The 26654-nt window shown below is 36.2% G+C and overlaps 1 protein-coding gene across 1 annotated transcript; it reads right to left on the bottom strand.

Annotated features, from left to right (window-relative positions):
- Positions 1-48: 48 nt before the first annotated feature.
- On the bottom strand, positions 49-26563 carry smc6 (structural maintenance of chromosomes 6). Its single transcript, XM_067456093.1, has 27 exons — positions 26452-26563; positions 25875-26033; positions 23881-23998; positions 22476-22581; positions 22255-22391; positions 22105-22166; positions 21866-21946; positions 21672-21773; positions 21443-21562; positions 21262-21357; positions 21016-21162; positions 19862-19950; positions 18314-18481; positions 17419-17597; positions 17099-17300; positions 16893-17007; positions 15000-15163; positions 14404-14539; positions 14217-14297; positions 13642-13812; positions 13249-13386; positions 12965-13110; positions 8923-9048; positions 8713-8818; positions 6862-7014; positions 6662-6759; positions 49-459 (listed from the first exon to the last, which is right to left on the bottom strand). Exons 1-27 carry the CDS (start codon positions 26464-26466, stop codon positions 387-389), a joined length of 3288 nt encoding a protein of 1095 aa, XP_067312194.1. The 5' UTR covers positions 26467-26563; the 3' UTR covers positions 49-386.
- Between the last annotated feature and the right edge of the window lie 91 nt (positions 26564-26654).

The raw sequence follows: 26654 nt of genomic DNA, 5'->3' as shown, positions 1-26654 counted from the left end.
GCAGGTGCTTAGTCGTGTATGACCACAAATGAAATTATTAACAATAACTAGGAAAATCATTGTGGTTTATTACAGAGGATGCTGGTTTAAACTGACAAATACTAGCTCTATACATACTCAAACTGTCATGAACAGGTGCTAACAGTCAAACAACTGAACCTCCTTTTTTCTTTTCCCAAAGGACCAGATGAAAAGGAAATGACTGAACTGAACTGACTGTTCACAATTACACACAATTTTAAAACACCCTATGCATAGGAATTAGAATCATAAAATGTTCTTTAAAAAATAAATAAAAGCAAACGCTTAACAAACTGTACAGGCATATCAACTTTACACACTTTAAGTACAGTCTCTCCAGGCAGTGTCCATACCTATCGCTCATCTCACTCCTCCTCTGCTACTTTCTCTGGATCCTGAAGCTGGTGGATTGTAATATTGGCACTTTTAGGTAGATGGCTGAAAGATAATGCAAAAAAACACAAAAAAAGAATAATATTTATATATAAAACATTATATCAACTTTTATATTTCAGTGCTGCCCGAGGAGGCAGTGTTTTTAGATCTCAAAATTACTGAATGAAACACATTTGGACCATCTTATCAAATGAGACCCTGGGCGGAATTTTAAAGAAATTATTCCTGTAATGAGAAAATTAAGCTTTTGGCTTGTTATTTACTCAGTTTACAATTACGCATTTGATTAACTTATGTGTGCAAATTATTTAACAAAACACTAGATAAACCAAATTATTTAACAAAACACTTGACTACTTGCTATTCAGCAAGTAGTCAAGAATCCTGCTTCAGGCAAAGATTGTGCTGTATAAACCATTTGCATTTCCTCCTTAAATAAACATGAATATGGAGACGCTGATCATAAATGAACGCTGTGACTAAGACACATTTGGCTTGGTTGTATCACACAAAAACGTTAAAGAGTCAGTCATATTGAGAGCAAAATAAGCACATATCTTGATGACCTTTGTTACGCTGAATTCAGTCTATGCAAAAAAAGGAAAATTACATATGTATACAATATCACAGCAAGTAAAAAAGTTAAGACATCATGCATTAAATTCCATATTAGCCTATGCCCTTTTACAAAGTCTGTTGTTTTGAGGGTCTACTAGAATAGGTTTCCATGCTTGAATGTTCAAAAAACATCAACTCTTTATTTTTCACATATTTGACAGTGCGGCGTTTCCCAAAAGCATCATTGCCACCAATGGTTTCTATGATCAACTCAGCTCACAATGCTTTTGTGAAACACAGCCCTGTAATCTAAATTGTATGTTGTTCTTATTTGTAGTCTGAATACTGCGAATTATATTTGGACTCCACAGAACAAAAAAACAAAAAAAACAATTCAAAAGCGCTGTGGGAGCATTTCGACGAGCATTAGAGTAGTGTTATATGGACATAGGGAAATTAAGAACAGTTTAAAATTATTTAATAGAATTTTTAAGGTCTACATTTATATATTTTTTAAAACCCAGCGGAAAGCCTGTTTATATTTCATGATTTCTAGTATTTGTACAGCCTTTGCATTTTTATTTCAATGTTGTAATTAGCTATTCATTTAATTTCATTTGAAGCAGATTGGTGTGACAGCATACATTTTTCAAGAGTCAAGATAGTTATCTGAATCTCCTGCGCTGCATCAAAGCCACTCCCATAATATCCGTCATCACTGAAAATAAAGGGCTAGTTCACCCAAAAATTATTTCATTAATTACTCACCCTCATGTCGTTGGACACCTGTAAGACCTTTGTTCATCTTCAGAACACAAATGAAGATATTTTTGTTGAAAGCTGATGGCTGAGAAAGGCTTCAGAAAGGCTTCAATTGGCATTCAGTATATTCCCACTGACCCACTCACAAGACCCATAAAGGCACTAAAGACGTCATTACAAAGTCCATCTCACTACAGTGGCTGTACATTAATGTTACAACGCGACGAGAATAGTTTTTGTGCGCAAAAAAATCTAAATAATGACTTTATCCGGCAAGTTACTGGGACTGAGACTGGCAAAAGCAGCTTCCAAATCCTCAGTGCTCATTCTGCTGGATCTGTCTGCTGCTTTTGACACAGTTAACCACCAGATCCTCCTGTCAACACTTAAGACGATGGGTATCTCAGGAACTGCCCTCCAGTGGTTCAGGTCTTACCTCTCTGGTAGGTCCTACAGGGTGTCATGGAGAGGTGTAGTGTCTAAGTCACATCATCTAGCTACTGGGGTTCCCCAGGGCTCAGTCCTTGGACCACTTCTCTTCTCCATCTACATATCATCATTAGGTTCCGTCATTCAGAAACATGGCTTTTCCTATCACTGCTATGCTGATGACACTCAACTCTACTTCTCATTTCAACCAGATGATCCTACAGTCAGTGTTCGTATCGCTGCCTGTCTGACAGACATTTCTGACTGGATGAAAGAGCATCATCTTAAACTCAATCTTGCAAAGACAGAATTACTTGTTTTCTCAACCAACCCAGCACTTCATCAAAATTTCTCCATTCAGCTTGGTTCATCGACCATAACTCCATCAAGGACAGCCAGGAACCTTGGAGTTGTGATTGATGACCAGTTAAACTTCACTGACCACATTACTGCAACAGCCCGGTCCTGCAGATTTGCTTTATACAACATTAGAAAGATTAGACCCTTCCTATCAGAACAGGCTGCACAACTCCTGGTTCAAGCTCTTGTTCTCTCCAGACTGGATTATTGTAATGCTCTTCTGGCTGGGCTTCCAGCATGCACTATCAAACCCTTGCAGCTGATCCAGAATGCAGCGGCGAGAGTGGTCTTTAATGAGCCAAAGAGAACGCATGTTACGCCTCTCTTCATCAAACTGCACTGGTTGCCAATGGCTGCTCGCATCAAATTCAAGGCTCTAGTTCTCGCCTACAAAACAACCACTGGTTCTGCACCATTATACCTAAACTCAATTGTTCAGACTTACACACCCTCCAGAAGCTTGCGTTCTGCGAATGAGCGGCGCCTCGTGGTTCCTTCCCAAAGAGGCATGAAATCGCTCTCACGGACATTTTCCTGGACCGTTCCCACCTGGTGGAATGACCTGCCGATCTCAATTCGTGCTGCCGAGTCTGTAGCCATTTTTAAAAAACATCTTAAGACACATCTTTTCCAATTGCACTTTTCCTATTGCACTTGACCAATACAGAATAGCACTTACTGATCATATCTACGTCTCTCATCCGGATTTGTGCCTTCAGGCGGGTATGTTACATAGTTATCATAGCTACCAAAATCCAGTGTTCTGTATTTTGCGTACGTGAGTTTTTGCTGTCGATGGCTATTGCTGCGCGTTTAGCTAGAATGCCATACAAAACCAACCCATTGGGCCACTGAATCCGCATTAACGACAACAGTTGGGGCATCAGCCTTAGTCCTAATGGGTTGTTATCATAGCTATCCAAATCCAGTGTTCTGTATTTTCCGTACGTGAGTATTTGTTGTAGCTGGCTATAAAAAAAAAAAAAAAAAAAAAAAAAAAAAAAAAAAAAAAAACAGTTGTGTACTGTGCTAATTAATTGAGATTTCTTACAGCTCTTACAGGTTGTTGGCTTTGTTTGTTTCGTTGCTTCTATTGCTCTACCCTTTTTTTGTAAGTCGCTTTGGATAAAAGCGTCTGCTAAATGATTAAATGTTAAATGTAAATGTAAAGTTATTGTCTTCTGTGTAGGTCTCTGACGTGAACTCACGTGATAGCAGAGCTCCTCCTCTTCCGGGTCATGTATCTGAACGGTGGATCTGCGTCATTTTCGCGCACGCGTCGAGTTCACATCAATAACTTAGTGGATAACGTCTTTATTTGGATTTTTGTGCGCACAATAACTATTTTCGTTGCATTGTAACATTATTATACAGCCACTGTAGTGAGATGGACTTTGTAACGACGTCTTTAGTGCCTTTATGGGTCTTGTCAGTGGGAATATACTGAATGCCAATTGAAGCCTTTCTGAAGCCTTTCTCAGCCATCAGCTTTCAACTAAAATATCTTCATTTGTGTTCTGAAGATGAACGAAGGTGTTACGGGTGTCCAACGACATGAGGGTGAGTAATTAATGAAGTTATTTTCATTTTTGGGTGAACTAACCCTTTAATGCACGGCTCAGATTAACTGTACAACATTGTGTGTCAGACTTACATAAAAAAAAAATGATGAAGTAATTATTCCATCACAAATAAGGGGCTGTGCCTATAGTATTATAGTAAAATAGACTACACAACATTATAATATTATTTTCAAAAATTTATTATTTATTAAAATGATTATTGCCCCAGGTTCAGTAAGGAACTCTTGTAATAAAGTAACAGTGGCTGGGAAAGATTTTAAGTATCAACGCTGCTTAAAAAGATGCACTCAAATCCTTTTTACATGAAATAAGCAGCTCTCGAGCAGGTTTAAGTTCACGGACCTGTTGCTATGAGTATGATTTGCTCTTATCATCCTATCGTAGCTGCATCTCTCTATTTGTATCACTCAATCTTAGCACTGTATTCGATACCATCGACCAGAATATTATTTTAAATAGATTCAAGAATTATGTTGGCATTAGTGGAATCGTATTGGCATGGTTTAAATCGTACTTATCTGACCGTTATCAGTTTGTGGCAGTAAATGAAGAGATGTCACACCGTTCACAAGTTAAGTATGGAGTACCGTAAGGCTCAGTGTTAGGACCGTTGCTTTTCGCCCTGTATATGCTACCACTGGGAGATATCATTAGGAAGCATGGCGTTAGTTTTCATTGTTATGCTGACGATACTCAGCGCTATATTTCTTCACGCCCTGATGATACCAATTCACAAGATTAACAGAATGCATAGCTGATAAAAAAAATTGTATTAATATTGTAATGTATTAGTAATGTATTATGTATTAGTCATTTCCTACAAACTAATTCGAATTTTTAATTTTTGGACAAAAAACATCCATAAGTAGTAGCCTAGAATACTGTCAAATCTTTGATAACTGCTCTGTCAAGCCTTCGTCGTCAGTGATGAACCTGGGTGTGCTCTTTGATACCAATCTTTCATTTAAAAGCCACGTTTTTCAGCGTCTGTAAAACTGCATTTCTACCATCTTAAAATATATCTAAATTACGGCACATGGTTTCAATGCAAAATGCTGAACAGTTAGTACATGCGTTCATGAGCTCAAGGCTAGATTATTGTAATGCTCTACTGGGTGGTTGCCCTGCTCGCTTAATAAACAAACTCCAACTAGTCCAAAACGCAGCAGCCTGAGTTCTCACTAGAACCAGGAAGTATGATCATATTAGTCCAGTTCTGTCAACACTGCACTGGCTCCCTATTAAACATCACATACACTTTAAAATCTTAATTATTACTTACAAAGCACTAAATGGTTTAGCTCCTCAGTATTTAAGCGATCTCGTAACACATTATACTCCATAGAATATCTAAATCAACTGCAGGCGGTCGATCATTTTCCTATTTAGCACCTAAACTCTGAAACAGTCTTCCTAGCATTGTTCAGGAGGCAGACACACACTGTCAGTTTAAATCTATAAAAAAATGCATCCATGGCATACACATAGAACATTTTTAACTTACATTATTCAAATCAGTTAAATGATTGTTAGGCTGCATTAACTAGGTCAGCCGGAACCGGGAACACTTCCCGTAACACCAGATGTCCTCGTTACATCATAAGAAGAATGGCATCTATGCTAATGTTAGTCTCTCTGTTTATCCCGAGGTTTAACGCAGTCAGCCAGATTTGGGCCATATCCAGGCCAGATGGTGGACCTGTGCCTGGACATGACCAGCACATCCCTGAAGTGTCAGCTTAGAGCGTGTCAATTAAACTCCCCCTCTAAATGCCGCATCGACGCGACATCCTCATTAAACCCGTCTCCGGTGTGATGACTCCAATCTTTCGAATAATCTTACGAATATCTATTGATCTAATATGACTTCTGACCTGTAATGTTGCCAGAATCATAATCATACACTGTTTGTTCGTCGACCAGAGGAGAACTGGCACCCTGACTGAGCCTGGTTTCTCCCAATGTTTTTTTCTTCATTGAAGGAGAAGGAGTTTTGGTTCATTGCCACCGTCACCTTTGGCTTTTGGCTTGCTTAGTTAGGGACACTTAAATTTCAACTATATTACTGATCTTTACGCATTGACAGTATATGAGAATTGTAATCACCGTTTTCTCCAGAGCGGCTGTACAGCCGAATCAAATTCTGTTGCATTATTTTCCTGTTAACACTGTGAAGCTGCTGTGAAGCAACTGGCATTGTAACAAGCGCAATATAAATAAAGGTGACTTGACTTGACAGCAGGTTCAGGATGAGTGTCGAAGAATCAAACAATCCAAGATCATGCCAAATCGTCAACAATCAAATCCAGCTGAGTTATCGACATACAAAGAATGAGCCCCTGGGATCTATTATTTTGCAAATGAATTGGGTGAGAATTATTTAAATTATTAATTACATTTTTTTTTAAACAAAATTGACTTAAAATGTTGTTTTGCACTTTTAAAAATGTGGCCAGATTAGATATTTGTTATTGGGATAAAATGATAATGATAACTTCTAATTCTTTGTTTTGATTTTGGGATGACTTTATAACAGTCGGAAGACTTTCTACCTGGTGGACTGAGGGGTGATGAAGATGAACTGTCGCAGGTGTTGACGTTCTGAAAGCGCCACAAGCATGTTCATTGAAATACTGCGATTATGCATGTCCTGTGAAAACACAAAAGAGTTGTTTTAAACCTTCCTCTATTTTTGAAATGCTAATGTTCAACACATGACACATGTCCTCAAATTCATTATAAAGGCACGTACCATGTAGACGTCAAACTCATCCAGGCACCGGAAGGGCGACTCAGTGATTTCCCAGAGTGCCAGAATGAAACAGACAGTGGAGAAGGAGCGCTCTCCTCCCGAGAGGGAACGCATGTCACTGACGTTGTTTTTTTCCTGGCCTGGGGGTTTCACCTGAGCAAGACCAATTTAACATACATGACAAAAGAACCCTGATACTGCCAATAAAAAGATTTAGGTCAGTAAGATTTTTTTTAAAGAAAGAGCAAGAAGGCATTAAAATGATCAAAGACAGTACAGCTATTAATAGATTTACAAACATATTTTTTTTCTTTTAACATTCTATTCATCAAAATGCATCACAATTTTCTATAAAAATATGAAGCAGCAGAGTAATATGAAGACTGGAGTAATGATGGAGGAAATTCAGCTTTAAATGACAGAAATAAATGATATTAATACATTTTATATCACACACACACAAACACACACACACACACACACAACTGTTTTTTTATCAAATAAATGGAGCCTTGATAAGCATGAGATAATTCTTGAATGCATTCTGATTACTGTATTGTGAAAATATAATTTAAAGGTGCAGTGTGTAGTATTTATGAGCATCTATAGACAGAAATACAATATAATATCCGTAATGTTTTTATTATCTTAGAATGAGTCATTTCTATCTACATACACCGCGGGTCCCCTTACAGTGAAGTCGCCATGTTGTGCCATCATGTTTCTACAGTAGCCCTAAACAGACAAATTCCTCTATAGAATGCTAGTTATTCTCTGCTGTCTCTATAGCTCATTAAAATATATGAACGGCACATCATCGCTACCTTCCACTGAAGAAAAGTGAAGCTGCCAACGGCCAAATAAAGGACTGACATCTTGCACTGATTTGGGACCGGAGTCTGTAGAACCACGATATCAAATGTTGTTTGATATCCTGTTGGAAGACCCAGCCTTGACCCATCTTCAATGCTCTAAATGAGGTTTTTTACCCAAAATCTCACAATACATGGCCCCGGTCATCCTCTCCTTAATACAGTGCAGTCGCCCTGTCCTATGTGCAGAAAAACACCCCCAAAGCATGATGCTACCACCCCCATGCTTCACAGTAGGGATGGAGTTTTTGGGATGGTATTCTTCTTCCTCCAAACACGTTTAGTGGAATTATGACCAAAAAGTTATATTTTGGTCTCATCTGACCACATGACTTTTCCCCATGACTCCTCTGGATCATCCAAATGGTCATAGACGGGCCTGGACATTTGCTGGTTTAAGCAAGGGACCTTTCAGTGCCAAGCATGATTTCAAACCATGACGTCTTAGTGTATTACCAACAGTAACCTTGGAAACGGTGGTCCCAGCTCTTTTCAGGTCATTGACCAGCTCCTCTCGTATAGTTCAGGGCTAATTTCTCACCTTTTTTAGGATCATTGAAACCCCACGAGGTGAGCTGTTGCATGGAGCCCCAGTCTGAAGGAGATTGACAGTCATGTTTAGCTTCTTCCATTTTCTAATGATTGCACCAACAGTGGGCCTTTTTTCACCAAGCTGCTTGTCAATTTCCCCGTAGCCCTTTCCAGCCTTGTGGAGGTGTACGATTTTGCCATGTTAGTAGTAGGATTCTAACTGATTGTATGGGGTGGACAGGTGTCTTTATGCAGCTAACGACCTTAAACAGGCGCATCTAATTTAGGATAATAAATGGAGTGGAGGTGGACACTTTGAGGGTCAGAAAAAAAACTTATAAACATGACATGACATATTTCATTAGATTCATCATATTAATTGAGAAAGATTGATTTTAGTCTGTCAAACATTTGAGTAAAACAAGCAAGAGGGCAAAATGTAACTTACTGAAATGGACAGACTTTCATTGATGTGGTCAAACATCATAGAGCCACAGCAGTGCAGCTGCATCATGAAGTTGTTGAAGTACAGCTTGCACCTCACAGAAAGTGACCTGACAAAACAACACACAATTCAAAACAGATACAAACTACTGTTGTGTTCATACCTGCAAACATAAAGAACCGTTAAGTCCCAGTTGGAGCCTAAGTAAGTTACCGTCGCAGTGATTTGTATCGGTCCTGACGTTCAATCATGATGTTGTCGAGACGATCAATAAACTTCCTGAGATCCCTCAACTGGCTGGATTTGCTTTTGTAATTACTGTGAGCTTCTGCGTACTCTCTGAAAAAAATAAAATATTTTTGTCAATTTATTACAGATCTAAAAATTGTTTTTTAATCACATTGGCAAAATAACAGGCTTGACATACAGTACAGCCTTTTAAATGCTGACATGATTTATTTCCATTGTATGTTACCATAATCACAGTTTTAAAATAAAAGAAAGATTACAAAGCTGAGTCAAAATTAATTTCTGTGGAAAGGGACAAAAATGTCTTAAAAGGGTCCTATTATGCTTTTTTACACTTTAAACTTTATTTTATGTGTATTTTTGAGCATTAAAAAGATATGCAAAATTACAAAGCACAAAGTCACTCCAAAAGGGAGTTATTCTCTATATCAGTGCACGGTACACTTTTTCTGAACTCGCTGAAACGCCTCGATTGTAGTCTGTTTAATAACAGACACATCCCATTATTCCTCATTTAAAGGAGTCATGAACTGAGAAATCTACTTTTCATTCAGCCTTTGATATATATAAGTTCATTATGATTCATGATATAAGAAAATCCTGTAAATTTCAGAGCTGAAAACTTTAATTGACACCACACTGCAAAAAACACTGCTTTTCTTACTTAGTATTTTTGTCTTGTTTCTAGTCAAAATATCAAAAAAATCTTACATTTAGAAACATTTATTAGACAAGTAAAAAATCATTGTCTTATTTTGGGGAAAAATACCTCAAAATTAAGAGATAAAATAAAATGCTTAAAATAAGCAAAATAATCTGCCAATGGTGTAAGAAAAATAATCTTCTTTTCTGTTTGAATTAAGATTATTTTGCTTACCCCATTGGGAGATTCTTTTGCTTATTTTAAGCAAACACTCTCTTAATTTTGAGTTATTTTTTCAGAAAACAAGACAATTACTTTTGCTTGTGTAGTAAATACTTCTTGTTTTAAGAATTCTTAGATGTTTGGACTAGAAACAAGACAAAAATACTAAGTAAGTAAGGTATTTTTTTTGCAGTGCAGGCCCAGCAAACGATAGATCTGACAATGTGCCGGCTGTGACGTCAGCGTGTGGTGAAACACCGCCTCTGCAGAAGAAGATCAGCCTACTTCATCACTGCCTATTTAGCCCCACCCCAGCCTAGTGTAAAACCAGATCAAGGTACCAAGCAATAAACATGCCATTGAGGACTACTAAATATTGTGCAGTGCCTTGGCTCGATAGTAATACAAAATGTAAGTAACTGTGTTAATTCTAATGCCTTCTAATCTGAAATGTGATTCATGTACAGTCAGATGTTCTTTGTCTGTATGTCAGTAAATCAAACCAGTGACTAAACGTCAACTTGCGTTGTTCCTCTTAGCAGGATGAAAATAATCAGTTATTAAATGGAGATTAAATTCTATAAAAAAAACGATCAAAGAAAGCTGCCTTTGCAATCGTTGGAGCGGCGCGTGTTGAAGCTGTCAATCAAACAGTGAGAGATTATCAGTGACGCGATTACCAGTGACTGCCATTTTATTCAACAAATCTCTTAACTATATCACTTTACCAGTGAAGTGAAGATGAAAGCATTCATTAGTGTACAGAAACTGAGCTGTAATGACGAGATCAATGTTTTCATCTGCTCAACATGTGTGATCGTCTACAATGACCATCACTGCAACCATAATGCCATAAGATCTTAATATAATGCCATAGATCTGAATATAATATAATGCCAAAAGATCTTAATATAATGCCATTGATCTTAATATAATGCCATAGATCTTAATATGTGAGATAGATCTTAATATAATGCCATAGATTTTAATATATGAGATAGATCTTAATATAATGCCATAGATCTGAATATAATATAATGCCATAAGATCTTAATATATGCCATTGATCTTAATATAATGCCACAGATCTTAATATATAATGAGATAGATCTTAATATATGCCATTGATCTTAATATAATGCCACAGATCTTAATATATAATGAGATAGATCTTAATATATGCCATTGATCTTAATATAATGCCATAGATTTTAATATAATGCCATAGATCTTAATATAATTCCATAGATCTTAATATATAATGAGATAGATCTTAATATATGCCATTGATCTTAATATAATGCCACAGATCTTAATATATGAGATAGATCTTAATATAATGCCATAGATCTTAATATATAATGAGATAGATCTTAATATTATGTTATAGATCTTAATATAATGCCATTGATCGTAATATAATGCCATAGATCTAAATATAATGCCATAGATCTTTATATTATATTCAGATCTATGGCTTAATATTATGCCATAAGACCTTAACCCCTTAAGTGTCACCCCCCTTTTTGAAAATATACATGAAAATTCACTATCCAAAATTAAATGGTTGCAATTCAAGAATGCTTTGGAATATAGACATAAGTTTGGTCTCATTTTAAAGAAGACAGTCAGCAGAGTATTGCTCAAGTGAAATCACTTCAAAAAATTTAAGTTTAAAAAAGTTATGGAAGTTTAAATGTACTGTAAATCAAATATACTGTACTAGATATTTAATATTTAATATACAATATATATGTTACAAAATAATGTGGACTCTAAAATTACTATCAAATCAAAGCCATATGTCTAATCAATTTGTGTTCCAAATTTGAAGTTGATATCACAAAAATTGAAGTTCCCATGAGATTTTGTTTAGGCGTTGTACCACAAATAGCCACCGGGTGTCATTCGAATTCCATTGATTTTTTTAAATGCAATTTCCTGTGTCAAATGTACATATTTTTGTGTAAATATCACAAAACAGTTTGCAGATATAGAACGGTGAGACTAAGACCTTTCCGACGATATGCATTTTGTCAAGATTAGAAAAGGTTTTTATTATAAATTAAATAAATATGTTAAATAAATATGAAACATGACAATGCCACTTGGGGAGGAGACCGCTAGAATAATTTAGAGCACCGTTTCCATGGTAACGCAAGGTCCGATTTCAAATCGGTTTGCACAGGATGAATCTTGAGTTCGTAAGCTTTCGATTGATATATAGTTTGTCAACATTAGATCAGGATAAATATAGGATATATTGTTTTAAACATGCAGTGGCAAATGGGCCCACCGGTGGGCCAGTGACACTTAAGGGGTTAATATAATGCCATAGATCTGAATATAATATAATGCCATAGAACTAAAAATAATGCCATAGAACTAAATATAATGCCATAGATCTTAATATAATATAATGCCATCAGAACTTAATATAATGCCATAGACCTAAATATAATACCATAGATCTTAATATTATGCCATAGACCTAAAAATAATGCCATAGATTCAAATTAACACTTTTCACGAATAGTAACCCATGAGAGCTGTAATAGTAAAAACGTGCTAAAAGAGAGAATGATACTTAGCTATTTCAAATGGAAAGACGTTAGCCAATCACAGCAGAGGGCGTTTACACTGAAGTCTCACAGCAGACACGCCACTTAAAACAGAGCGTTCAGAGCAGAAGGCTAAAATCAGGGTAGGAAAAATGCCTTTTATTTCTAAATTATGACCACTTTAAATAATTCCCACCCGATGCATACACAAAATAGAGACGAAGACTGGCTGATATAGCTAGTGGTGTGTTGAAACTTGTGGTTATGGTAAGGGGTGTAACATTTCCCAAACACGTTCGAAACAGTTGACAGAACAACCACAGCATACTGATCCAGTCGACCAATCAGAGCACACTGTGCGTTTCAGAAGGAGGGGCTTCATAGAGACAGGAACTAAACAGAGTGTTACTGACAGACTGAGAGAAGAGGTGCTGCAACAATATAAAATATGTGAAAATGTATGTGTTTTTTTTTTTTAATTCAAGCATGAAAACCTATTTTAGTAGACCCCAAAATAAAATCAAGACTTTGTAAAAGGGTATAATGTTCCGCTTTCATTTCCCAGAACATCCTTGCATACCGGATAACTTGCTCCTTGTCACCATGGCTGCTCTCTTGCGTAGTGATTTTTTGTCGCAGGCGTGTGATCTCAACATCCATACTTCTGGCACTCTGATCTACCTGCTGTCGCACAGGACAGATCTCTTTGGCTTTGGCTTCACAATCCTACACAACAAAACATTTCCAGACAATTAACAACTCCAATATGTCATTGTACTGCTGTTTGGATGAACAATATTCACATTTTTTTATGGCAGAGAATTTTAAATATATTATTTACGGCAGAACAAAATGAGTGAAAACCTGTGTTTCTTCTTCTCTGAGTGCCAGCTCGTCTCTCATGCCCTGAATATTGGCCTGATGATCCTCGAGTTTCTTCTCCAAGACCTTCATGGCTTGATCGAATTTACTGTACACAGTCTCTGCCTTCACTTGCTCCTCCTATTCAAGACAAATGCACCTTTCTTTAAATCACTTTTTTTTTTTTTTTTTGCACAAGACACTTGGGTTTTTTAATGCAAGAGTCAGAAATAATTCAAATCAAAGGTGTTTTTCATGACTTTAGGAACCCAGTGGTAATCATTTTAATGATAATGATTCCATCAATAAGAATCAATTCTTCAATCATGTTTAAAACATAAAATATTTAAAGCCAAGTGTTGCGATGTATGCCAAACGCCCAGTGGTGTCTCTCACCTTCAGTTGTTCTGTCTCATCTGACAGTTGCTCCATTTTATTTTTCACATCTTTATATTTCTGATTAATATTCATGAGCACTTTCTCATGATTCTTTAATTCGTCTTGAGCCTCTTTCACGTTTCTCCTCTCTGATTCGATCTTCTGCTCATTCTCTTGTGCATCTTCTTCCTGCACATTTGACAAATCACATATTTATAGAATCTTGTTTCCAACACAGAATAAAAAAATAAAAAAAGATAACTGTGATGTTTTATCTAACAATTCTTACTTCTTTCTCGCAATTGTAAGCTTACATATTGCAATTCTGACTTTTTTCTCTCAGAATTGTGAGATATAAACTTACAATTGTAATTGTGAGTTTATATCTCACAATTCTAAGAAAACTCGCAAATTCTGACTTTATAACTCGTAAAAAAGGTTTTTGAAAGATGTAAACTCACAATCGTGAGATAAAAAGGTTGCAATTATCTTTTAAAACGTGTGTGTGGCAGTAACAAGCTTCCATATTATTCTGTGTCATAAAATGATAAACATAATTTTATCATAGCCTGTTAAATTCATAGACATCTCACCAGAGAGCTGATGTCCTCAGCCTGTGACTCTTCAATATTCTCAAGTTCTGTTATAGAAGCTTTCACCTTATTTATACTTTCCTAAAAATTAAAAATAAAGTGTAAATTAGTTCAATCAGTCAATTATGTAGAGATGTTTGAACATGGAATAACAGCAGAAGTGTTGTGAATATGGATAGTTCAGTACCTGATTTTTTTTGAAGGCCCTGATGACACTACGTGACTTCTCCTCCATTAACTGAATGTCCTCCTTCACAGAGCTCAAGTGAAGCTGGAAGCGTAAAAGCTGAGCCTGATTGTTCTCCAGCTCTGACTCCACTAGACTGTGAATCAAAGAGACGAACAAATACATTCAAATATCATTTGCCTCAGAACATGCATTAAAGTTTTGGGCAAGTAAACGATGAAAGAAATTCAGCTTCAAACCCCACAAGAGTTTGCATGAAATTTCACCATTGTGCCCCGAGCGAAAAAATATATTTAACAGGTGTATTGTGAGTTATTTTGCATAAAATTTCAACAAACAGGTAGAATTAGAGTCAAACGACTTGATGAAAGACAAGATTACACTTGAATTATGAATGAATTAGGCATTTATATAGCACTTTAATATGTACTACTGTATTGCCAAAGCACTTTACACTCATGTCAGGGGTCTCTCCCTCAACCACTACCAGTGTGCAGCATCCACTTGATGATGCAATGATGTGACGGCAGCCATAAACCAGTGCAGTCACCACACACCGGCATTAGGTGGAGAGGAGAGAGGGTGAGAACACTTGCCGTATTTCTGCTTCTGGGTCACCACCAAGATATTTGACCAGGACATCCTTGTCAGGGGTGTAAGACCGATTATAGTACACATGATCACCACCAGCAGTGAAAGCTTCACGGCAATTCCTTGGCGGTATCGAACCCTGCATTACTTTCCTTGCACGAGTATGGTCCTGTTTAGAAAAATACAATTGGTCTCAAATCAAATAAAAAAAACCTTTTATTAAAAATGTGTACACACATACTTACATACATATACACACACATATTGTGTGTGTAAATGTATATATATATATATATATATATATATATATATATATATATATATATATATATATATATATATACACACATATATATACATACACACACACACATTTTATTTGTATTGCACTTTAAATTTGGAACAAATCTCAAAGTGCTAAAGTTAAGATTATTTAAAAATGCGAAAATACAAATAGATTTAATAGCTAAAAATAAGCTCTCCCAAAAATAAATGTTTTACGTCCTTTTTTAAAAGTCTCAAGAGCTTGAGGTGCCCTCAGATGGTCAGGTAGGCGGGTAGTATAATATATATATATATATATTAGGGCCGGGACTCGATTAAAAAAAAAAATCTAATTAATTAGAGGCTTTGTAATTAATTAACCGAAATTAATCGCATTTTAATTGCATATAAATATTTGACCTGAGAACAATGAGAAGTAATTTTTCACATGTATTTTTAGTATACCATTGAATAATGACTGAAAACATAAGCTTAATCAACAAAATATTGTTTATTTATTTCAGTCCAGCAGACCAGCGCAATGTTTGCCATTAAGTTTAGCAAAAGCATTTTTGTGATATTTGAGGCTCGATGTGCTGCAGTGATACGCAAATTCCTTGTTGTATAGCTTGCTCACAACCGTGCTCTTGACGATGCTTCCATCCTTTCGTTTTTTAAAACAAAATTTCCTATCCACAGGGCCAAGCAAAGCAGTCTCATCAGCTTCTTCGTTCCATAGCTTCGTTCATGTTCACATGGTTTGTTGTTGTCGTGACTCCGGAGCGCTAGTTGGTGTTCCAGTATAAATGGTCCGTCGAAACTCATTCATTGAAAAACGTTCCGCGGTGCAAAAATAAGTGTGGTAAAAAAAATTTTTAATTTTTTTTTGCGTAATTAATTAACGCGTTAAAGTCACGTAATTAATTAATCTTAATTAACGTGTTAAAGTCACGGCCCTAATATATATATATTATATATATATATATATATATATATATATATATATATATATATATATATATATATATATAAATAAATTCTTATACACATACAGGTAGTCAAAAGTGTGGAATAATTAAGACATTTTTTGAAAGAAGTCTCTTACAGTACATTCACCAAGGCTGCATGTATCTGCAGAAAAAAACACAGTGAAAAAACAGTAATACTGTGAAATATTACTACAATTTATAATAACAGAGTCGGACTTGTAACCCAAAGGTTGCATGTTCGAGTCTCAGGTCCGGCAGGAATTGTCGGTGGGGGGAATGAATAACCAGCGCTCTTCCACCCGCAATACCACGACTGAGTGTGTTAACGGTGTGTGTGCACACTTGGATTCAAAAGTTTGGATTCAGAGCACAAATTCCAAATATGGGTCACCATCCTTGGCCACACTTTATATATATTATATATATATATATATATATATATATATATATATATATATATATTATATTGAAAACTCAGCTTTGATCACAGGAAATATTACTATATACTATATTATATTAGAAAAACTTATTTTAAATTGTAATAATATTTCACAATATTAATGTTTTTACTGTATTTTTACTTCAGATAAATGCAGCCTTGGTGAGCATAAAAGACTTGCTCGTAAACGCTTGGAGTCGACTTACTTTGATAATAAGAATGCACTCAATGCCCCTCATGTCAATGAGACAGTTTGTTATCACAGGGTTTTCGATATTGAGGCAGTCCAGCACTGTTGGAAACTCAGGATGATGGACTCCACTGAAAAGAAAACACAAAAACTTCATTAAACCATACTTATATAAGACTTCTGTTTCAGAAACTTCCACTGCTGGACACTAATATTTCTTACCGGCCTTGAAGGTTATAAACACGGTCTGTGAATGGGCACACGATTATCTGAGGCCTACTGCCTTTTGGGAAATATGTTGACATCAGTCCTTGCAGGACTTTTTCGTCCCTGTAATTGTCACAGCAAAAGGTTTTGATGAAACCTCGTAAGCAACTCTCCACAGCCACGGCTAAACTGGGATCCTTTAGGCTGATGCATGCACCTAGCGAAGAAGAAAAACATTTAATTAATGGTAAATTCAACCACAAAGGTGAATAATCTTTTAAAAAACAAAACAAGTTGTTAAAGTGAATAATCTGAAGATATGCAGCGCCTTTCACCTATTGGGCCCACAGGTTTCTTGATGAATCGCCCCTGAGCGAAGGCTTTGTCGATTAACTCCAACAATTCTGGCATGTGCTCACCAAACCGTCTCAGTCTGTTGGATCTGCTGGCCATTAGATGCTTTTTTCTCTTCAGTTTGAACTCCAGAGAGACCTGGATGTTTTTTTCCTCCATGCTAAAAACAAAATGAAGAAAACTCCAATACTGTAATATATCAAAATACTGCTAATGATCAAGTAACAGTGTGGGGTCACACATCTTTACACAACAAATAAAAAAAAAGTCATAATTTGACAGACTTCACAACATTTTACTCTTATCATTGCTTTTCCTGGAAGACTAGAACAAGTTTTTTTTTGCAACTTAAAATGTTTTCATAATACAAAATATTGTTTAAATCACAAAAGTCTGTGGCTTTTTCACATTTTAAGTAAATTTCAAGACTTTTCACCCAAAAATGTAAATATTGTCATTTGCTTACCCTCCAAACCAAAAGTTGTTCCAAACCTGTGTGAGTTTCTTTCTTCTGCTGAACACAAAATAAGATATTTTGAAGAATATTGGTCACCAAACAGTTGACGGTACCCATTTACTTCAATAGTAGAAAAAAAAAAATACAATGGAAGTCAATGGGTGTCGTCAACGTTTCGGTAACAAACATTCTTTTTCAAATATCTTATTTTGTGTTCAGCAGAAGAAGAAAAACTCACACAGGTTTGGAACAACTTGAGGGTGAGCAAATGACAACATTTTCAGGTGAACTATCCCTTTTAAGCCTTGTGTTTACGGCAAAGCAGGTTTGAATATGCCTCGTGTCCCACCATTTTCCTGTCTTCCTCCTCACTCTCCAGTCAATTAAAGGCACAAAATAATAAAGTTGCCAGACTTTACCTCAGCTTATCATATTCCTCTCTTCCTTTAAACAGAGCTTGTTGTTTGTCCTTAATCTCTTGATTCAGAGCGCTGGACTCTGTCTCAAGCTTTTCCAGTTGCTTTTTGAAGGCTGATATTTTTTTTAGATGCTGTGCGTGCTCAGTCTCATGACTTCTTCTGCCACTGCTAAAAACGTGACATTAACAGCGTTGTCAAATTAGTTGATTACTTTAACTACATGTTCATTTGAATCCTGTAGATATTGTAGAACAAATGTCAACAAAGGGCGTTTTCAGACCTGTAGATCGCTTGCTTTGTTCTGAAACAGACTTAATTTGTTACAATGTAGCTTTTTCTTCTTGGTTCTGTTCGCTTTCACAAGGCAACATTTTAAAGCATTACATGTGAGATACATGTGAGTAAAACTGTCCTCTTATTGGTCAGAAATTCCTCTACATAATCCATCAAGATGGATTGACAAGTTCGCCCCGCAATCTTTTTGTGGACTTATCTGTAGCTGTTGTGACACACGCAGACCCTTTTACGAATGTAGCCATCATTCCCACTCTAACTGATGAATTATATATATTTAATTAAATTTAAAACTATACAGATAATAATAACAATAATATAATAATAAATCTGCATTAAGAGGCCAAGCACAAAGAATGCATGATAAATCATGCCATTAATTAAAGACATATTATGATTTTAGGCAAAATGGCTAAAAACAAATCATAAATACCATCAGTAATATGATTAAATGGTTTATCACTTTCAATTAATATGTTGTGCTGTTAACAATTTGATGTAGTGTGGTCAGAGTAAGGTGACAATGACACATATCAAGTATCAAGTTTGGTGTCAATATGTCAGAAAATCGCAGAGATACAGATACATTTTTGCAGGCGTGGCCTGAAGATGATATGATTGATTTAGGTGAAAATCAGCCCAACGGTCTAGGAGTTTAGAAAGTAAAGAAAATAAAAAGTTTGGCAATGGTTCTTGTTTTCATCACTATAGGCTGATTTAATCAAAGTTATTAGCATTTTTGGAATTTCCATAATAAACTTTGACCACAAGGAGTTACAGAGTTTTGGAAAGTTCATTCATTTGAAAAATATAGTATTTTACGACAAAAAAACTGACAGGTGGTGGCGCTAGAAGGTTTGAGTTAGAGACTCCAAATTTACTATGGTGACAGTTAAGACTATAAATCAAATATAGTCTGTGGCCAAATTTCACACCTTTCCAGCAAGCGGTTGTGCCATAGACTTTAATAGAAGAAGAAGCAGAAGACTATTAAGAATGGCAATGTTATTGTACAATTGTTATTGTGCTTGGCCCCCAATAATATACATACACGACTGCCGTGTTCATATATGCCTAAACGAACCGAACTAAGGGAGAAAACGCACCAGGTTCTTAAACAAACGCTTCAAACGAGCCAGGTGTGAAAACGCCCTAAGAATAAAACATACAGTATGACATTAAACATACTGTCATAAAATATTTAAAAAACATAAAGCCTAAAATTAGAGGTGTTCCCTCAACAAATGGACTCACCCATTACTTATTTTGTGAATTCTCTCCTGAAGAAGACATTGCTCCTTTTCTAATTGTTTCAATTTATTCTCAGCGCGGAAGTAAACCACCTGAAAAACTGGCACTCTAAAAAACTATACAAACTCTTTGGAAACAAGGACCCTGTTTAAAACATGCAGCTAACTTAAAGTTATATTTCACCCAGAAATTGAGACCATATAATCATTTACTCTACATCAGGTCTTTTCAAACCCATAAGACTTTCTTCTTTTGCAACACAAAATCAAAACTTTCACATTGCTTTACATTCAGAAAGAAAGCGAATGAATGGAGCTGACAAATGAACTGCTGTTTTAAGGGGTGACTCCTGTTATGATTGGCCAAAATCATTCCATAGGAAACAATGTCAACGCCCACTCACTATTGCTTGCCAGTATGCGTTTTCGAAAACATGCTATAATGTTCTATAATGTTCAATGGGTTCTTTGCTTTTAACGCAATTCAATGCTCAAATCCAGTGTAGGCAAATGCCAGCCGCTAGGCGACTAAATGCCAGTGGGCGGGACCTATGGTGCAATGGTGTATAACTATTCGTCATGTGCAAATGTATTTGCCTGCGTAGCATCACAGATTCTGCATTATCAAAACGAGCTGTTTTGCCGAGCTTGATTAAATAAATGCGGATGTTTTAATGGTACAAACGCCTCTTATATGTCAAAAAAATCTAAATAAATATGATTTCTCATGTCATAATCCCTTTAAGTTATTATTCACTGAAAAGTCATATGGACCTCAGATATTTTGTCCTTTATGGAGTCTCTTTATGCTTTCACAGCATTGGCAAAGAAAAGCTCAAGCGCTCTTTAAAACATCTGCTTTTCCATTTCTCCTTTTTTTCACAGAAGAATGTCAAATGTGACAATGTTCATTTTTGGGTGAAATATTTCTTTAAGAGTAACAAAATACTGCAAACAGGGAAATGTTGCTCAGTTGTTAATGTTGAATGCTTATTCTAACTGTGGAGAGATACAAGTCTTAATTAAAACATATGCAGGTATTATGTAGCTTGAGATATAATACAGAAATATACATGCAAGCGTGTCTTCAAAAACTCAATTTCTGACTTTATTGGAAGGAGCAATAACTAACAGAAAGAGAAAATGAAGACATCTCACCTCCTGTTTTTTCTGTGCTTTTGTTTTGACTTTAATGTCCTCCTTCATTTTTTGGCTCTCCTCTGTCAAACGTTCCTGCTCTTCTCTAAGCGTGCAAAGCTTCATCTGGATGTCCTGCAATCTCTTCTCAGCAATGGAAACTTTGTTCTGAAAAGCAGTTTACAAATGTTATACGGTATATGCAAGCTGCAACAATCATCAATTAAAACAATCAATACAAAACAAATCCATACTAATCACACACACCTGACAGAGCTGTAGTTTTTCTTCATTTTTACAATCAGACTCTTCTTTTTCAATTTGTTCCTTGAGCTGTTCAACTTGTCTCTCCTTCTCTCTCACCTACAAGCAACGGAGACAGTTTAACAGAAACTCTCTAGCACAAGCAACTTTTCACACTTCTGTCAGACACACTAAAATAACGCACCAAACACCACGCCATCTTCTTTTTCAACTCCTCCAGAGTCTGTCTCATATCGTCGAGCGACGACAAGCGTTCATATCTTTCTTTCTTTTGCAAGAACAACTGCCTGAGATCTTTGAGACACTAAAAATAGAGAGACATGACCTATGATGTTACCACAGAGATGACAGTCAGTGCAAAACATGCATTGTGGGTGGACTAATGAATTAACAACCAATGAATAAAGCCTCACCTCCTCTTGTCTTTCCACCTGGTCACGTGTCAAGGCTTTAGTCTGCTTGATGTGAATGTAGTCTCTTTTCATTTGCTCCAGAAGAGTTGCTTTCATGAAAAACTTACAAAGAAAAAACAAGATGTTCAATAGAAAAAAGTGTGAAAGCAGTTAGCTGCTCTGACTATTGGTGAAATACGTGAAAAATAAATCACCTTGTACTTGTCTGCTTCGCTTTTTGAATGCAGGAACTGTTTACTCATTTCTTGATTAAGAACTGACACAGGATTGTCAACCTGTAATATGAAATAAATCCAGAAACAAGCGATTACAGATTTGTGTGTTTCGTTTTAACCAACAAAATAATTAAACCTACAAAGACAAATAGGTAAAAGAACATGAAATCTTTTATAAAATAGCACTATATGTGAGCTGATTTTTGTACAAGTATTACCTGAATGCCAAAATGGTCCAGTATAGCAGTTAACTCCTCCTTCTTTGTGGAAATGACATGCCCTAAAAATAGAGCAGATCTCAATATATGTGTGCACAGAGAGGACGCCCTGTTTCTGATATAACCCGTCGACAGAAGTCATGCAATTACCCAATTTATTCTTGATTTTACAAGTCCTGCAACCATCACTTGAGATCCGATGCTCAATGCAGATGCTGTCTCCATAAATGTCCCCTTTATAAGAATCATTACCTCTGTTTTTTAATTTCACTTTGATGTCTGCAGAACTGTAAAAAAGGATCAGAGTGCTTAGAAAATCCATTATCTTATGAAGGAATGTTATTGCATCTTTCCTTCTAAAATATACTAACCTCTCTCCATATTTCACAAAACCCTTCAAAGATGTTCCTCTATTGGTTGTGGTTGCTTTTCCACCAAGACCCACTATAAGCGCTGTCAGAATGGCACTTTTCCCAGCTTAGAGAAGCGTCACAACATACATACAATGAGGAAATGGTGTTTTTTGAGGAACAACATTGTTAATACTTTTATGTTTTTGAGCATTTTGTAACAGCGGATCTCAACACTCTTAAAGAATAGTCTTAAAGTTATTTAAATTTAGATATGTAACGTAATCTTCAAGGGTTGGTTTACGCAAAAATGAAAATTCTTTCATTAATCACTAACACTCATGTCTTTCCAAACCCGTAAGGCCTTCGTACATCTTCGGAACACAAATGAAGATATTTTTGAGGAAATCAGAGAGCTCGCTGACCCCTCTATAGACAATTTCAAGGTATAGAAAGGTATTTAAAACATCCGAAAAACAGTCCATGTGACTCCAGTGGTTCAGTCTGAATTTTATGAAGCAAAGAGAATAATTTTTGTGCTTAAAAAACAAACAAAAATAACAACTTTATGCAACAATTTCTTCTTGTCTGTGTCAGTCTCCTACACAGTTTACGTTGGTCAGCTCCTGCGTTAGCATCATACGCATGCGTCCTGGTGCTCACGTGAACAGCTTCGGCCAATGGTAAGCCGGCGTTCTGGCGTAGAACTAGGAAGCTCTGCACTGTGGTAACAACTCCTAAACTGCTTAGGAGACTGACACAGACAAGAATAAATTTTTGTTTGTTTTTTTTTAAGACAAAAAGTATTCCCGTCGATTCATAAAATTAAGGTTGAACCAATTTAGTCACATGGACTATTTTAACATGTTTTTACTACCTTTCTGGGCCTTGAAAGTGTTCATTAAACTGCTGTCTATGGTGGGACAGAAAGCTCTCTGATTTCATCAAAAATATCTTCATTTGTGTTCCGAAGATGAACTAAGATCTTACCAGTTTGGGCCAACATGAACATTAGGCCTAAATTATATTAAATGATGATAATTTAAACATTTTGTGTGAACTAACCGTTTAATTAAAATGCTAAAAACATGAAAACAATGTCTCGGACAAAGTGGGGTCTTGAGTCAAAAAGTTTGAGAACCACTTATTTATACACTGGCAGTCAAAAGTCTGGACTCATCTACTGATCATTTTATTAAAGTATTTTCCACATTTTAAAACAACAGTAATGTCATGTCATCAAAACTATGATGAAATAACACAACTGGAAGCTTTTCTTTCACTATCTGCTCTAATAACACGCATTAAAAAAGTTAGGCATTTCATATATAGGTACAATTTATCTGAAATGCTTTCAAGAGTCTTCAAATGTTTGACTGGTAGTGTACATTCACATCTTGAATACATTTGAATAAAAAATTCTTACTCCCATTGTTCCCAACAATGAAGTTGACATTTGGTCCAAATTTGAAAGGTCCAAGCAAATTGTGGCTCATAAAGTTCCTTAAAGTGATACTTTCGATCACTCCGATGTCTCCGGCACTCTGGAACAGCAAAAGATAAATGCAGTGGTGTAAAGTATTTGCGCAAATGCAGTCAGTTACAGTACTTCTTGGCTGAAAGTATCAAAGATATTACCAACTTTTACAGTCTACTTGTCTAAATTTTATGTATGTATATGTACTCTTTACACCAATACATTTGTGATGAGTAATGCATTTTTCTGCAGAAGCTTATTTCTGCTACAAAAGAAGTGATATCATCATCTACAGGGCATTGAAGGTACTGTAGCTTGTGCGTTTTGCCCTTGTTTCCTCAAACTTGTCAACAAAGCAACTTTAAGCAAATATGAGTGCATTATTAGCAGGTAGTTGCTGAATCGCAGGTGTTCCATATATTAGATAAAGACGTCGTTGCACTCAGTGATGACACTGAAACTAGTGTCCAGTACAAGCAGGCTTTGGCTATTTCATTTTACTTAAAGCTACACTATGTAACTTTTCTGTCCGCTAGAGGGTGCCTAATCAAAACAAAGTTGTAGCTTGATGACACCAAGTTTGACTCCCTCAGACGTCCCGGCTCCTTGGTTAAAATAGCAATTTTCTCACAATTTACAAATAGTTGGAAATGCTTGGGATATTTTAACTCAACTGAACAACATATATAACAATGGCCTGGCGGTTTTGGGATATTTTACTGCAAAAATCCTACATACTGCACCTTTAGTTAGTTTATACAGATCGGCCAGAGCCTCCTAAACTCTAATCGTTTCTGTGCAGAATCCAAATGGATGCAGCTTCAGCATCTATTATAATTTAGGGGGCGGGGCTTCAGATTCTAGAGAGCATTTCATTGGACAGAAAATGTGATGAGAAGCTGAAGTTCAGTATGATGTGACATCATCAAAATCACTGATCCACATTGGCGAAAGTTAAAACTGTAAGTTTTTAATTCTTCGTCAGAGCGATCAAGGTTTTGAGAGACGAGAGAGGTATGCATCAACTCGTCTTAGTTAAGGGAATAACATAGTTTAATATTAACAAACGGTGGGGTATTCCTTTAAAACGTTATAAAGTAAAACATCTAGCTTCCGACGCATAGCCTTCCATATTCAACTTATGAAAAAAAGCATAACTGGCACGATGATGACGTAGGACATGGAATAAGCATTTTGAACTGTGAGATGTTACACTTTCTTCGTAAGCTGCATAAGGAAGGCGATGCGCTGGAAGCTAGATATTTTACTTTAAAATGTGTTAAATATGGATATTTTTCTTACACAAACCCATTGATTCACATCAGAAGGTCTTTATAAACCCCCCCAGAGCTGTGGAGTACTTTTATAATGAATGGATGCACTTTTTTGGTCTTCAATTTTTGGGCAGTCAGCCATTATAATTCTTCGATTAGCCAGGACATTTTTTTTATATATAACTCCAATAATATTTGTCTGAAAGTAGAATTACATTTACACATTGGATGGCTTGAGGGCGAGTATCCTTGGTAATACTAATTTTAGGGTGAACTATCCCTTTAAGAGGCTGTTCTGTCAACCTTAATTTATTGCAGTTTTGAAGTGTTCAGTTTTACTTTGATCTTAGAAAATAAGCGTGATCGCTTTCCTCGCAAATTAACTGTTTCTTGTTTTTCACTGGATTCAAAATATTACATCTCCGTGCCTACATTCAATACAACTAAAAAACTTAAGTACTGTTAAAACCAGATTTTTACTCAATCGTATCGGAACTGGTGACTTGATGGAGTCATTTTCACTGTAAGGTATCTGTACTTTTACTCAAGTATGGTTTTCAGGTACTCTACACACCTCTGGATAAATGATTTTGTCCCAGAATCGTCAAAATAATGTTCATTATGAACGCACTATTGTATAGGTTCCGTTCAGGAAATCATTAAACTGACCGAAGCAGAGAGCAAGTGATCTTGCTGGACTCCATCTTCCTCATCAACCTCCTCCTCATCCAGTACATGTGTTTTACCATCTGTCCTAGGATTCTTAGAGGGTTTTACAACATTGTGAGCACAAGATTTCCTTTTATTCATGGCAGAAAGATCCCCAACCTAGAAGAAAGCAGAAAGGACATAGTATTATGTGCTATTTCGCAGAAACACACCACAGATATCAGCATGCATCTGGAAGCAATCCTAATGTGCTGTCAAATATAGTTTCTCCACTTAACCTGTCCATTACTTCTGCACAGCTTTATGCAACATGATAGTAAAGGCAAGGAAGTTCATATTTTGTGTCAGGAACGATATAAAAAAGTTACTAAAGTTCAACAACAGATGCTGAAACACAAAGAGGAAGAATATATGCACTTGGGAACATGCAAACAAATGCCGTGACACAACTCAACTGACATGGTCGAACAGGTGAACATCCAATTCAAAAGTACGTCAGAATCGCTTTCGCATAAAGATACGCAATTTAACAACGCATAAATGGTATTAAATTATTGATGAATATGATTGTACTTACACCATTCCTCTGCATTTGGAAAGTGAATATGTGTTATTGAGGACTTCCTGGTTTGATAGACTGCGCGCAGCTACAACAAACTCCACCCTCTGAAAATGGCTGCAAAGCAAACTTCAGCCCACGAGCGCCCGAGCGCCATCCATTAACTTATTTTGTAGAATATGATAACACATTTTTTCTCCTAAAATATCTTTGTTTTACCA

Source organism: Pseudorasbora parva, chromosome 10 (assembly GCF_024679245.1).
Source record: "Pseudorasbora parva isolate DD20220531a chromosome 10, ASM2467924v1, whole genome shotgun sequence".
Classification (NCBI taxonomy): Eukaryota; Metazoa; Chordata; class Actinopteri; order Cypriniformes; family Gobionidae; genus Pseudorasbora; species Pseudorasbora parva.
This window is presented reverse-complemented; position numbering and strand designations above follow the sequence as displayed.

Bases quoted from the DNA above. Each gene is read 5' to 3' on its own strand.
- smc6 (XM_067456093.1), bottom strand. The intron at 23,999-25,874 runs GTCAGTTTAATG...TTGCTGTTCCAG, and splicing joins ATCACTTGCTCTCTGCTTCG to AGTGCCGGAGACATCGGAGT. The intron at 14,298-14,403 runs GTACTGAACTAT...TTTAATTTTTAG, and splicing joins GGGCCTTCAAAAAAAATCAG to GAAAGTATAAATAAGGTGAA.